The 14,339-nt window shown below is 39.3% G+C and overlaps 1 protein-coding gene across 6 annotated transcripts in view; it reads right to left on the reverse strand.

Moving 5' to 3' along the window:
* The window catches only part of tcf12 (transcription factor 12), a 57,988-nt gene that overhangs the window by 22,818 nt on the left and 20,831 nt on the right, over positions 1-14,339 (reverse strand). For 5 of the 6 annotated variants that reach the window (XM_028401613.1, XM_028401612.1, XM_028401610.1 and 2 more), the window contains exons 6-8: positions 10,331-10,392; positions 8,401-8,533; positions 8,071-8,123 (exon numbers count right to left, since the gene is read on the reverse strand). In XM_028401613.1, the coding sequence (XP_028257414.1) occupies positions 8,071-8,123; positions 8,401-8,533; positions 10,331-10,392 (248 nt within the window). Of the gene's footprint in view, positions 1-1,393; positions 1,597-8,070; positions 8,124-8,400; positions 8,534-10,330; positions 10,393-14,339 lie in introns of those variants that run through there. The other variant, XM_028401615.1, reaches the window with a different exon arrangement.

A 14,339-nucleotide genomic window follows, 5' to 3' on the forward strand; every position in this document is an offset into this window, starting at 1 on the left:
ATGTTTTCATTTTACATGCTTATGCATTGCCGTTGTACGTCTGAATTAGGTACACTTCACTTACTTAGTAACTTTATTTTCCTGACTTTCCTTCCCTGACAGTGTGCAAATGGCTCTCTTCCTCTCTAACATACACACACAGTGTGTAGACACACAATTATGTGCTAAAATACTCCCTATAACTCCATATACTTAAGCCAGAAACTACAGTACATGAGCACAGGCCTGCAGGTAAAGGGTTAATATGGTAATTAAGTTGTTAACTGTAAAAATCACAAATGTTACCTCCTACCAACGGGGTAAACCACCAACAATCAAGAATGCATGATTATTTAGTGCCATGGCTGTGCAGTCAAAAAAAGTGTGTTTATAATGTAAGTCTATGGGACAAAATGGGAGAAAAAAAGAAAATCCAGTGCTGTGCAAAAACTAATAATGCAATAAAGTCAATTTTTTTACTGATGTTTGACATGACCAAGACTATAATAAAGGTTAAAAAGAATCCAGTCCACATTCACCTTTTCTATTAAAAATGAGCCATTTTGTGTGTTTTTTTTTCAATTTTCAGCACCACCCCTTATAAAATTGGTGATTAAAGGGTTAAAATCCTGGGGGAAAATGATTTTTTCACTACTGTTGATTAGAACTGAAGTTAATTAAAAGGTCTATGCAAAAAAATTTCAAAAAAATATTTATCTAATATATTTTTAAAACCGTTAAAGTTAGGGGACGTTTTTGTCCCCGAACAACACATTAGGGGGTAAAATTTGCCCACAGTGTACCGTTGACCTATGAAAAATTTTAAAATCATATTAACAAAATTTATGTAAAATTAAGCTTATTGAGGAAAAATGATTCAATTTGTCCACATATTGACAAAGTTATGGCCAAAATAAACAGAAAAATTTCTCTCAGAGGACAAAAATGTCCCGAACAACGCATGAGGGTTAATCATTCCCAGACTCCCACTTGTTATTATTTCAACCCAGTCTCGAAGCTGCAGCACCCATCCAGTAAAAATAAATTCAAGACAGAAAAAAACTTTCTGCCACACTGTTTCATTTTGTGTGAGAAAATGCTTTTAAAATGGTTCAACTTTTTATGTGAATCCTAGAATATTCAAAGCTGGGGAACAAAGTAGACTAAAAATAATTTTAAACCACAGTTGAACAGCTCATACAGCAATACTTTAATAATACTGTCACACAGCTCTAACTAGTGTAATAAAAATCAGACAGAGGAGACATGCATTCACACACAGAGATGGATCTAAAGAAGTATCCAACTTAAAATAATCAGACATGCAACCACACTGACAGTCAAATACACACATGTCCACCTCTATCAGCTCTTCTGTCTTACACACACACACATTCCCAAAGAGACTACTCACCGATTTCCCGTTGTAGTAATACATTAAGGAGTTACTACCCATTCCAGGGACGGGGTAGGCGCAATACATTATAGCTTTAACAATTTAAGTGATCAAGGTAGACTGCAGCGACACACTAGCTCGCTCACTAGACATACATCCAAACCGCTCAAAAGGGACTAATAATTCTTTCAGTACTGGCCTCCACACACGACCCACTCAGAGGAAACTTATGCAAAGCGGGATTGTACCATTCCATAGTGTGGGAAGGGGTGCCTGTGAGAAGGGAGTGGCTCATGTGGTACATCCCTCTCTTAAGCCTCTAAGTGCTGAGGCAAAGAGGAAGAGGACGAGGGGGAGGGGAGGCGGCGGGGAGGTGGGTATAGAGAAGATAAAGGGAAGTGGGTGGGACAGAAAACAAATGTGTGAGCGGATTTAGAGAGAGAGAAGAAAAACGTTTAATTCCAAGCATAAAAAAAAATGCAGATTTTCTGCAGGGAGACCCCAACAAACGGGAACTAAAATCATTTCATTCTTAAGCAGGATTTCATTAATATGTGTAATTCAAAGACGACCAAATGAGTGCCTAAATAAGTGCAGTGAGCCTGTTCTCTTCCACACATTTTAATCCCCTAGTGTCTAATCTTTTTGTTTTTGTGATGATTAAATGAGTCTACAGGCACTGAGGTAAAATATGGCTTTTGTATGAGCACAACCATCTGGCAACACATTCTACCTGTTCCCACACATGGCTCACATGCCAATTAGGAGTCATTAGTGAGAGAAAGTGAAGGCTCAACGTGTAAAGAGGAAAAACCATGAATCCAAATCCAGACCATGGGAGGGTGGAAATTATTGACTGCAGAGTATGAAAGGTGAAATATGAGAGTTTAGGTGTTGGGAGACCTTTAGCTGAAGTGCCTGTAAACACAGAGTTGTAAAGCATGCAACAGCTGCAAAGGGGTTGGCTTATGACGTCGGAACAGGAAAATAATGCTCCATTTCCTAAACCCTGGGGCCTCCGACAGGGGAGAACTGAGAGGGGGGAGCAAAACATTGACAGCCATTTTAACATGGTTTACTGTCACTGCAAGCCACACAGCTCCCCATTACCTTTATCACCCTGTGGGAGGGGGGAGCAAAGAAGAAGAGAAGAAAGGAGAGGATAGATATTGCAGAGAGCCCGGTCTCTACAGTCTGACTGGAGCCTTTCATGTGCACCACTCGAAGCTTGCTGGACTAAACGCAGGCCTGCAGACTCATTGAGAACATTACTGTTATAGAAAGATGAAAGCTTCCACTTCCCTAAGAAAACTAGGCCTTTATTATGCTTTTCCTTTTAGTACTGTTATTATTTATCCCCCTTTCTTCTCTTAGACTCTTTTAAACTCATCCAAAACACTGGCTCTGCATGTTGTCACGGCTTTATATCTGGCACTGTTTCAAGCTGATGCTGTCAGAAAATGGTCATGATGGTTTGAAGGGGCTAAAACAAGTCCAGACACATAGCACCATGTTGTGAGAAAAAAACATAAAAGCCAGCACAAACAGGCATTAATTTAGGAAATGAGGCTCACACAACAGTGGCTTCTGATTCAGGATCCAGCCAAGCTACTTCTCTGCAGGGGATACAGCAACAATCTATAAAACATTTTATTAAATTAAACTTAATGATTTAAGGATCATGACAAACAATTCATAGACTTGATATTAAGGAAAGCAGTTAGCATCTGTTTGGGAGGTGAAGGCGCGGCTCCACCCACCTGTTCACACCATCCTCTCTAAAGACACCCGAGTCATCACAAGGTGCTTTTCCTGGGATTTGTTTGGGTGCTGTAAAACAGCAAGCAAATCCACAGGCTGAGGTCACCCCCATCTCACTCGTTGGATTTAGCGGTGATGTCACCAGACAGTAAGATTGTTTCCTGTAAGAAGCTCTGGTTCTAATTAGGGAGGGATGACTCGTAGAGTGGGGGTGAACAGGGTATTAAGACCTTCACCCTTTTAAAACTCCTTGCTCTATTATGAATGGACTGATTTTGGCTTGCTTATTATAGGGTTTATTGTAAAAAAGTCTGTTTTAAGAAGTAACAATGATAAACCTCTGAAATCAATTTCACACACAGTCAATGTTTTCTGTGACCTTAGTTACACCCACACTATACAGACATCAAGATCTAATTATTAATCATATAGTGGTAAAATCATTTTTAAAAAGACAGGAATTTTTAAAACAATGGACAACAATGCTTGCAAAACAGGTTTGGATTGTTTTACACTGTAGGATAAATGTGAAAACTTGAAAGAGAGATGTGAGGAGGTGGAAGAGAAAGATGGAGGAAAAACACTTTAGTGTGGGGGTCTGGGGAGAGATTACTTTGTTCTGGCAGGAGCAGGGGCTACGGGAAAGATGATAAGTTTAAGGTAAAGATTAAATCATCACACAATATTACAGGTTTGAAATGGAACTGCATGATGATGCTCCAATTGTTTCCTGAAGCATTATAAATATTGTGCGTATTATGTGCGAAGCAAACTGACGTTATCTATAACCATTACATGGTTGGACTGAGGTGATTTATCCCTCTCACACACATATTATCTATGACCCATAACTGAGTCTTGAGTTTAGGACATGAGCTACTACATGAGCTTCATGTGGTTCAGTGATGTGCTTTCCAGGTCACAGCAGCCAAGCCTTGCTAGTCTTTAAATAACAAACATTCTACCTTAGTGATTGTTGACAGACTGTGTTCTTGGGTCTGCCAGCAATCTGAAATCAAGGTTTGCATTAATGCTGTACACTCACGCAAGGCTCACATGAATAATTTACCACAGGCCAGAATGTGAGTAATGACTTTAATCTGTGCATTATTTCTGTTCTCTTTGTCCTTTTAACTCCTTGTTCGCACAGATGAAAGGGGTCAGGCCTCTGGCTTGTTTGCCTGTTCCATTATCTGCAGCCTCTAATGTCAGTGGTAAATTTCAGCAACCCAAACAAAGATAAACACGAAGCCCAGGGTCCCAGAGGTGGCTGCGACTGTTCAGCATCACCCCGTCAAACCAAGGGTGTCTATCTAATCAGTCATCTGATGAAGCCATCTCTGGGGACCTCACCAACTGGAGTCAGGACAGAACCTAAAATACTGCCCCCTGCCACAAGCGTATGTTATTGCAGGCCAGTTGCCTGCAATAACAGACGCAACCAGGCCAAACAAACATGACATTTAGAATACACATTGTAGTCACTGAATTTTTCTGTTCCATTATTTTTACAGAGTTATAGGTCACTCACTACATCTTTGATGTTCTAAACAACAGAAACCTATTCCAAATCATGTAATATTATTAATATTATGAGGGTAAAATATAAACATGCAGCTTTATACTATTCTGCTGGGTGGCCCCAAAATCTCATTTTGTCTGAGACTTTGAAAAGCCGGCGGTGTTCCTGGCTGTTTACACAGGGCTCTACTGATGCATTTGATCTAAGATCACTTCTGGAAGCCCTGTTACTACATCCCACCCTGCCACAGTTCAAAGCAGGAAACAAAAAAAGCTGCAGTACAGCATTATTATCCCCTGTCTTTGAGTTGTTAAAGACAGATGGATAGAGAGAGACAAAAACATATACATCGTTTGAATGTCATACACCAGACAGCACTGCGAGGAACATTTCTGTGTCTTAAGATTCAGAGCCTAAAGCAGACTTCCTTTCTTACAGCTCGCACAGTACAAATCTCTCCGAAACAAGGGTGTCTGAGTGATCTGTCAAAAGCAAATGTCAATCTTTTTTGTCATCCACACTCAGGGTTCTCGCTTGCAAAAGTCCCCAAGGGGAGCTGAATCTCAGCCCACCACTTTCTTTCTCTCATCCTGCAGCTATAACATCACCAAAGCCAGGGAGGAAGTGTCACATCAAGCCGCTGTGCTTCTGACAAGAAGGGGGAAAAACACTATTTACACAAACAAACTGACATGCAGACACACACATACACACTATGCCCTTGCAGATTCCCATAAATATCCCACAAGATGCAACTTTTCCCCACAAGCTACAAAACCCTGCTCTCTCTCTCTCTCTCTCGCTCTCTCTCTCTTTCTCTCTCCCTCTTTCTTCAGTCCTCCTGTCAGACAGGTGCCCACGCAGCTGCCCATCAGCATCCCTCAGCCTAGCAGCCTGTCTGTCCAATGACAACATGCTCTGTCCTTCGCTCTGGGTTTAGTATATACAGTCAAATAATACAAGGAGGAAAATACAGCCAAGGCTTCTACTGCATCTAAAATAAAAGGTAAACCTTTCATGCTTCAGCCCTCTCAAGATGTTTATCTGTCACACAGAGTCAGGGATATGTATATTCTCAATTTGTTGGGATTATGAAAAAATAGCTCTAAACAATCTTTAAAAATAACACACTTGAGGCATATTCATCACACATTTACGACCACCACAGTATCCTAAGTCTGCAAGCACATAACTGGCAAACCACAAAGGAAAGTATGTGTGTGGCTGAGGAAGGAGGGTGTCTGTATATAAGATGAAAAAGCCCTATAAACATTTAAATGTTTGCAATCACCAGCTGGCTCGTCTAGATAGTCTTCACATCCTGGAGCACAGCAGTGTCAAAACCTAAATGCACAGAGGATGTACTCCCATAAATATTTTGATTCAGCTCCATCATGTTGTGTACACACACACACACGCATCATGCTTGGACTTGCAACTTACATTGCCCATCTGATTTAAAACTCCTACATTTATTTTTAGACTGAGAATACAAGCTGGAAAAAGAGGGATTTGAGAATGAAATAAATAAATAGGAAAATTCCCAGCAGCAGTAGACATAATGGTAGGAAGTAGTGTGTTGATTTTTTTTATTTTTTATTTTTTTTAAATCAAGCAGCTATTCAGGTCTCTGCTGAGGCTCTCGCATTTGCTTACACAAGCAAAAGCTTTCACCGGCATCTGCAGCTGCATTCATGCTTTACAGGTACGCTGCAGGCGCTTCACACAGCTGCCTCTGGCAAAGTAGATCTGACTCCAGGTGCACCTTCCCCTCGACACATCTTCAACGCCACCTTCACTACTTCCAGTGTCGATGCCAGCAGTACAAACATGGGTCTTGGCTGGTAACCATTCCTAGACATACATCTCTAACAGTCTAGGTATGCAATCTCACCTCAATAGTTTTTACCTTACCTTTGCTTCCTATTAGTCTTATGCCCCATAACATAACACCTCCTAAAAGCTGCTACACAACCCCCCCCTCAAATATTTCCACCTATGCCATCTATCACAACACAGCTTTATGTTTCCCTTTCTCTGTCAGCAGGTTATAGGAGACCTATAGGCCTTTATTCAACACCGCAATCTTTATTCTCTCAAATGGGATCAAAGACTAACTGGGATAATTCCTCCAAGCTCCAGGCCTTATCTTATGAGCTGTACTGAGTGACAAGAAGAAGCTGTATTTTATCCCATGCTCTGTCACTGTTTTTACCCATCTAGCATTGTACCGCTTGATTGTACTCTTATGAGTCACAGAACCGCACCTGCGCCCATGTGTTAAGTACTGACAAATAAAAGCCCAGCACCCATTTACACAACAAAGAGATGTAACCCGTGAGGCAACCATTCTTTGCCTCCCTCCCTCTGCCTGACAAGACCTCAAATATATCACTTACTTACGAGGAAGGCAACACACGTTCAAGCTTCTGCCAGAGACTGCTTCTTTACCTCATGCTCTGACAAACTTCTTTTCAAATACAAATCCAGAAACAAAACACATGCCACCCTTTTATGTGCTGTGCCCTGTTCCATATTTAATTTCAGAGTAACAGCAGTAGAGGTGACGATTATCAAAGCTCTAAAAAGGCAAATCCAGTCTCACACTCCCTTTGCAAAAAAAAAACAAAACACTGCCGTTAAAGGAAAGGGACTGTGGATTTTGGTAAACCAGTTTTTTTTGTTAAAAAGCAAACAAAATCAGGGTTTTCTCCCAATTCTGGAAATTTAAAGCAAGGTTTAATAAAATCTTTGCCAATCCACCAGGGTTTTAACAATGAACATTTGACTTACTGATTTATGCATATTAATGAACTTCAACACCCCCTGTCTAAGCGAATACAAGCTGAGCTCCACACTTCTGTGCATCCTAATGGTTTCTGCTCCACCGGGATCATTACCAATAGAAATTTCAGATATTCTGTGCTATTAATCTCTGTCTGTCCTCCTGTTCAGCTACGTAATGACTAATTAAACATCAAAAGAGCAGAGCTGGGGATCCGCACTGACAGCCTCTCTTTCTCCCAGGAGAGGCTGTGAGGAGGCTAGACTGTGACAGGGCAGCACTGAAAATCAATCACCTCAAGGTCCACATGTGTATTTCACACACACGCACACACACACACGTTCATGCACACACACTTACACACAACCACAGCAAAATCTACAGCAAGGTATACCCTCCAGAGACCTTTACATGTCACGATTAAACAACAAGCATGTAAACAACAAATATAGAAGTCAGACTGATGTAAATTAACAAGCACCACTTGTGTCACTGCAAGTCCCACAAAAACAGCTGAATTTCTATCCAAAAGTGTGATGTCAAAAGTGCTCTTTGTGTACAAGCATAGAAAGGGAAGGTGTATGTGTGTCGTAAAGATGTGTGAAAGGTAGATGATCTCCCACTCACAGATGAAGGCAAGCCAGGAGGGACCTTGCGAACCTTTTTTGTTTGTACGGGATCTGTGGAGAGATGAAAGCACATCTATTTGTTCAAAGGCAAAACAAAAACAGGACATAAGTCACCGACAGATGTATTAGTTGCAACTGAATTTCACATAAAGATAAAGGAAAATTTCAGTTATAACATTATGCATTAGAATAATAAGGTTATACTGACTTGCCACTGTACATTGTAAAATTTAAATATATAGGCTAATGACAATGTTACAGACAGACAGACAGACAGACAGACAGATATACATTTGTCTCTGCAGAACCTTTACTTCTAATCACTGACCAATGGGTGCGGGATCTTGCAGAGAACGTCTTCTGGGATTAGCTGCATTGAAGGAGTAGAATGGAGCAGCAGGCTTTCCTGATGTAGTCACTGAACTAGGACTCGCCAACCCAATGTCCGACCTTAGAGAGGACTAAAAGACAAAAGCAAACAAACAAAAGCTTAAAACTAAGTGGAAAAACAGCAGAGCTGGATGTTTACTTCACCAGTTTCTATACAATATAATATAAAACACATTTTATGTTAGAAGTGCTTATAAATGATGCAGTAGTTAAGGACACAAACATTACCATAAAATATGAAAATTGGTTTAGAGCAGCTTCAAATATCCGACCAGCCATTGAGACCTCGTCACGTCATCCTGTCACTAATATCTATTTGACCTCTACAAACTGGGTTAGGAGGCCATTTAAGAGCTTGGACTAATTAGAGTAATAAGCTGCAGACCAGGAAAGCAAAGATCATGTGAGTGAGTACAACTCAGAGTGATGTGTAGTAGCTGGCTACAAATCTTCCTCACATGCCCTTATGGAATCTCTGTTGCAAGCTGAGGATTGACACAGTAACCACTGAAAGGGTTCTGACAGCAGATATTCAAAATGAGCACAACTTTTATTTTGTATTACTTAGTATTTTTATAAAATGATTAAAATGATCTAAATTCAGTGTAAACATTTGTAAATAAATAACATAGTATAGGTATAATACATATATTAAATACACTATAAAAGAAATAAAGATAATTTCTCTGACTTAAAATGTAGGTCATGAAAAACGTCTTAAAAGAATCTGCTGTCTGCAAAATGACAACCTGTCACTGTCTTCACACGGCACAGCAGACCCACATCTGCTGTTACCTTTCCTCAAAGATACTGAAACCCTGCAGCAACACTGGGTCTGGCCTCTTTTTTACTAGTGTTCTGAGTCAGAGAGGAACAGGTTTCAAATGTGGATAATAATTATCTCAGTAAACTCTTTTACTTCTTTGTTTAATCCACTCTGATTATTTAGTAACGTAATTATGTAGTAATCTTAGAGGAACTTTTGCAGTTTAAAACCTCAATTCAAGTTCTAAAATATTGTTTTTAAATTACATTTTGTTACAGTTCATGGTAAGTGCACCTGAGCCAGGACAGTTTCGGCTGAGGGAAGGACCAGCAAGAAAACATGTCACTTCTGGATTTTGTAGGTCAAGATGTAGTGGAATCATGGTTACTTGTCATAGGCCAGTAAATTAAGAGAATAATTATCTTTTTCAGTTATTAGGCTAGACCAGCTGACATTCAATTAGACAGACTACAAATCTCCGACCTGCAGCTACAGGTTTGTAAGTTGTCCCTCTTCTCTTCAAAATATCAGTTTCTCGAGAGGTTAGGGTCTGACCCTAAAATGCTTTAGAAACAACTAAGACAGCCAAAGAGGAGATGGTACACTAAGCTGAAGCAGATTTCTCTGCCCTGGTAGTAACACTCTGGGAGCTTGGGTTCAGAATATATAAAGAATTTAGTGCAATCAGTCCCTGATTAAATAAAGGTGCTGGATTCTTTTTCAAAAATCAATAAAGACAGGCATGGTGGAGAGAGTCTGTTTTGTTGGAACTAAAAAGGTTAATGTGGAGATGTGGAATTACTTTTTTCACCCCCAGTGAAAAAGCTGTGGTAATAAAAACTAACAGCATAATACCTCTATCACTGTCTGCACTACCTAGGAACCAGCAGGGTGTTGAGCATTTTTCCTAATCAGAGACTACCTACTAACAACAAAAAAACAAAGCTCGGCTTGTCTTTCTGTGAAACTTTTATTATAATATTATAATAACAACATATTATAACAATATATATATATATATATATATATATATATATATATATATATATATATATATATATATATATATGTGGACAACAGGAAAAACAACAGAGAAACTCACCTGGCCGCCAGGCGCTCCAGCCTCCCTCCCGAAGCCAAGAAACGAAGCCCCCTTAGATTTACCTGTCAAAACAGAGAAAAAACACAATAACATTAAAAAAGCTAAAATTATTATTACATTCTATACTACCTTCTACATATTGTACCATTATTCAGGGTTCACACATTCAGCCTTGGGGATTCTGTAGTGCACAGACAGACTTCCAGCCAGCAAACAGTTAAAGCCGTTGTGCAGATAAATCCATGTAATGCCAAGCAGTCACTAAAAGTTGCAGGAGTTTGGTTCCCCCTCACAGGTTGTCCCTGTCAATCAGGCAATTTAAACCAGCAACTCCACAGTCACAAATCCACTTCTCCTTGTCTACTGCTGTCAGTGTGATGCCTTCCTGGTGGCATATTAAGAAAAACTGAAACAGATACACAAACGTGCAGGGATGTGTCAAGTACTGTCACAATATGACATGACTAATCTTCCTATGTTCCTTTTCAGGCAACTTACATGTAAACTGAGCACAAGTGTGTTCACTGTAGTGTATTTGGGTAATATGTAATCATATGTTGTATGTATTAGATAATAATTATACCATGTATGTGTATTATGTAATTATAACACAGAAATGTTTGATATAAAATATACAAAATATTTGTAAGATGGACTTGCCGTGAGTTTGTATTCACGGACGAGGGCAGGAGTTTTCCTGCAGTAACAGAATACAAAAGACAACATTAAACCAAAACCAAAACTTTCTGTAAACCTGTGTTATCAGCTGTCAGAAAACAAAGTGTGTTTTCAGTGAATTAATTGCAGATAGAATGACAATTGTCAGTGTCCCTCTATCAGTGTCACATCCTGCACTCACACCCCAAAGAAAGGCTCACAAGCAGCCATTAGGGGAAAAAAAATAAAAGTTAAAGCACACAACACGCATGAATCATACACATCACAATACCCAAGCTCAGCAGATTCACTCCCCTGGAAAAACAAACAAACAAACGAGAGCTCCTCGGGGAGAATGATGAATAACTTTAACAGCGTCGTACATTATTTTTGTCAGACTTCCAAATATTACAAGCATAGACACAAGTGTTGGAACTAAATTCTGTTTACTCTGGGGACAAGGTAAATATTTTTTCTGTAAGTTAAAAACCTGCATAGCCTGTATCTTTTGTTACACAGTGACTGATCTGAACACCGCTTTCACAGGCGCAGGTGAACAGAGGCACATCTAAGAGAATTCAGTTGTGCTTATCTGAGCAGTCCTGCAGGAGACAGTTGTTTTGCATCTGTGCAGACTGTCTCAAGAGACGAGGGGAGCTGAAGAAATCAGGGAAGATGGTTTAACTGGCAAAGCTGCTTCTCCTGTAACAATAATGTGATATAGTTCTGAGCCATTGCTCTTGCAAAAGCAAATAGGATTAAGTTGTCGGTTACCACCAACGTTCACTATCACGGCAGGATGATGAAACATCTCCACTGACAGAATTTTAATTTGGTTTTTTTTCAGTTTCATATGGAAATTCATTTTCATCCCTGAAATGTCTGCTGAGGGAAAAAGGTCTGGTCAAGTGCAAGAGTTAAATATTCATTGGCAGCATGTGTTTTGTCACACACACAGTGTCTGATGTGAATAATTGATGGTCACTGTTGTAATTTCAGACCCCACTAGCAGACAGATTGTGAATGCAGTCATAGTTTGTACTATAACAGAGATGCAGTCTGAGTTTGACATCTCCACACAAACCGGAGGCAGGCGAAAAAACTTATCTTGGACAAAGATCCAGAAATATACATGACGAGGAAAATGATTTCTCTACAATTTCATAGACTTAGAGAACATGACACATTAAGTAAAGTTTAATAAATTCCGTTCTGCAGGTAGGTATCCACATTAAAATGATTCCTTTCTCAATTAATTCTCTCATTATGACTGTATGTAATGGTTATGGAAGCTGGGAGAAATTACAGCTGCACCCAGTCCCGTGCTATTAAAGTGTCACATGCTACAGCCATTTTTCATGCATTTAAAAAAATATTTTAAAAAAGTCACATTTTATATGTAGCTTGTGTCTCTTGCCATGTGTACACATCGGCATGGAACCATAAGTGAGTTAAAATGTAACATCATAATCTTTTTTGCTGCTGACTGATCTATGTTTCTTAACTGGGAATTGGATTTGCTAAGTCCAAAAAAGTGCACAACACTGTCTTTTAAAAAAGAAATGACAACATCTATAAAGATGGGTAAAGTACTGTAATACAATTTCTGTGGAAGAACATCATAGTTAACATCTCCGTAAGAAAGGAGAGAGCTATTTGGTGTAAAGTGTGTTTGAGGGGGTGCTTAGGTGAAAGGTACAGGTGCATGCAGGTGTTCTAAAAACAACAGGGAGGCAGTTATAGTAGTTTAGACTGCTGATTTGGTCTGAACACCAGCACAGTCAGCAGTTGGCCCAGCAGCAGCTCTGACTTGCCACTTAAAGTGTATGTTTAGAGCATGTGGAAAATATCATTACCTTCACCATCCAATGCAGGAATGGGATGTAAAGACATTCTCTTTTAACACCAGATTAAGTTCAGTATCAGTACTGATGTAATTCTGTGGTATTTGTTTGCATACATAAAGTGAATGAAGGATTCAGTGGCTGGCTGTCTGTCTAAAAGTGTGTGTTAAATGTAGCCTAGGGCCACTAAGAATTGCCATCCTTGATGTGGGTACAGTCCTGCCAGGAAGTAATAACCATTTGATTATGTATCTATTGCTGATGTTACAGATTTTAACAGTTTTACTTTTGAAACCAAAGCTCTGTGTTGTGTTATAACGGAAACATCTCTCTGACATCCTAAACTTCACAATGAAGTGCCAAGCCAAGTACTGCTGCTTATAAAGTTTTATGTAAATCTGCACACAAATTTCAGGAGAATTCATATTTATGATGCTGAAGTAAAGTAGAACAAAGTGATATATCAAGTGGAACATAATGCTGGGCTGGCCAGTTCCAAAGCCCAGAGCCTCCTAAATTAGCTGAATAAAATATCATGCAGTGACACAATCTCCTGTCTGACGCACAAATACTGTAACTCATTGTAAGGAAAGTAGGTCAGTGTAAAAAAGTGTATTTCCAAATAACTAAACTCTAAAGGAGTTGGTAATTGAGGTATTTAATTTTGGAATACCGGGTTATAAACATAAAAAGCAGTCCTACTGTGAAAAGTAGAAGAAACATATAAAAGCAGTATTTGTTTCATGTGTTAGAGGCTTGCTGTTTGGCATGTTTGTTTTCCCTCCTCTGAGCAGACCTGTGTGATCACAGGCTCACAACATGAGCAACACTAATATTCTTATTATTCCTTGAACATGCCCATTTGTTCTGAGCAGCTCTATGCAGGACTAAGCATGTGTTTTCTTTTGGCGTCAAATGCCTGCTAATGAGTCCAAAGTGCAGTGATTGATAGGAAGCAGCATTTATTATCCGTCTAAAACATCAGCAAGATATAGAAAAGGGGGAAAAATAGCAACACCAGTAAAGTGGTTTAATTACCGCAATCACCATCAATAATGGAATCCATATGCATATGCATGCATGCAGACTGCCATTACTCAGTATATCCCCAATGCGATGAAAAAAAATCCATCTCAAGAGGAAAAAAATTCCATCAATTCTGATGAAGCTGATCATTAGCATATCACTTAGAAGTGTGAAGGTATGGCTGAAATTGTGAGGCATTACACAGCAGAGGAAAATCAATACTTTGTCAAATATCTTGCAGCCATATAACCCACTGATATATAAATATTTTCATATTTAAAAACATTATGATTCTATTGCACTGTGCCATGCACTGACTTTTACATTCTTGTTGTATTCTAGGTTTGTTGTCAGTTAAGACAACATAACTGCTCATGCCACTTTAAAATCTGTGACACACTAAAGCAGAAAAACCCAATATTTTGCCTTTATGTGTCAAATAATTTAGTTCCTCATAGACCTATTGTACTACCACTGTGATT

The sequence above is a fragment of the Parambassis ranga genome, chromosome 3, assembly GCF_900634625.1.
Source record: "Parambassis ranga chromosome 3, fParRan2.1, whole genome shotgun sequence".
In the NCBI taxonomy this organism is placed as follows: Eukaryota; Metazoa; Chordata; class Actinopteri; family Ambassidae; genus Parambassis; species Parambassis ranga.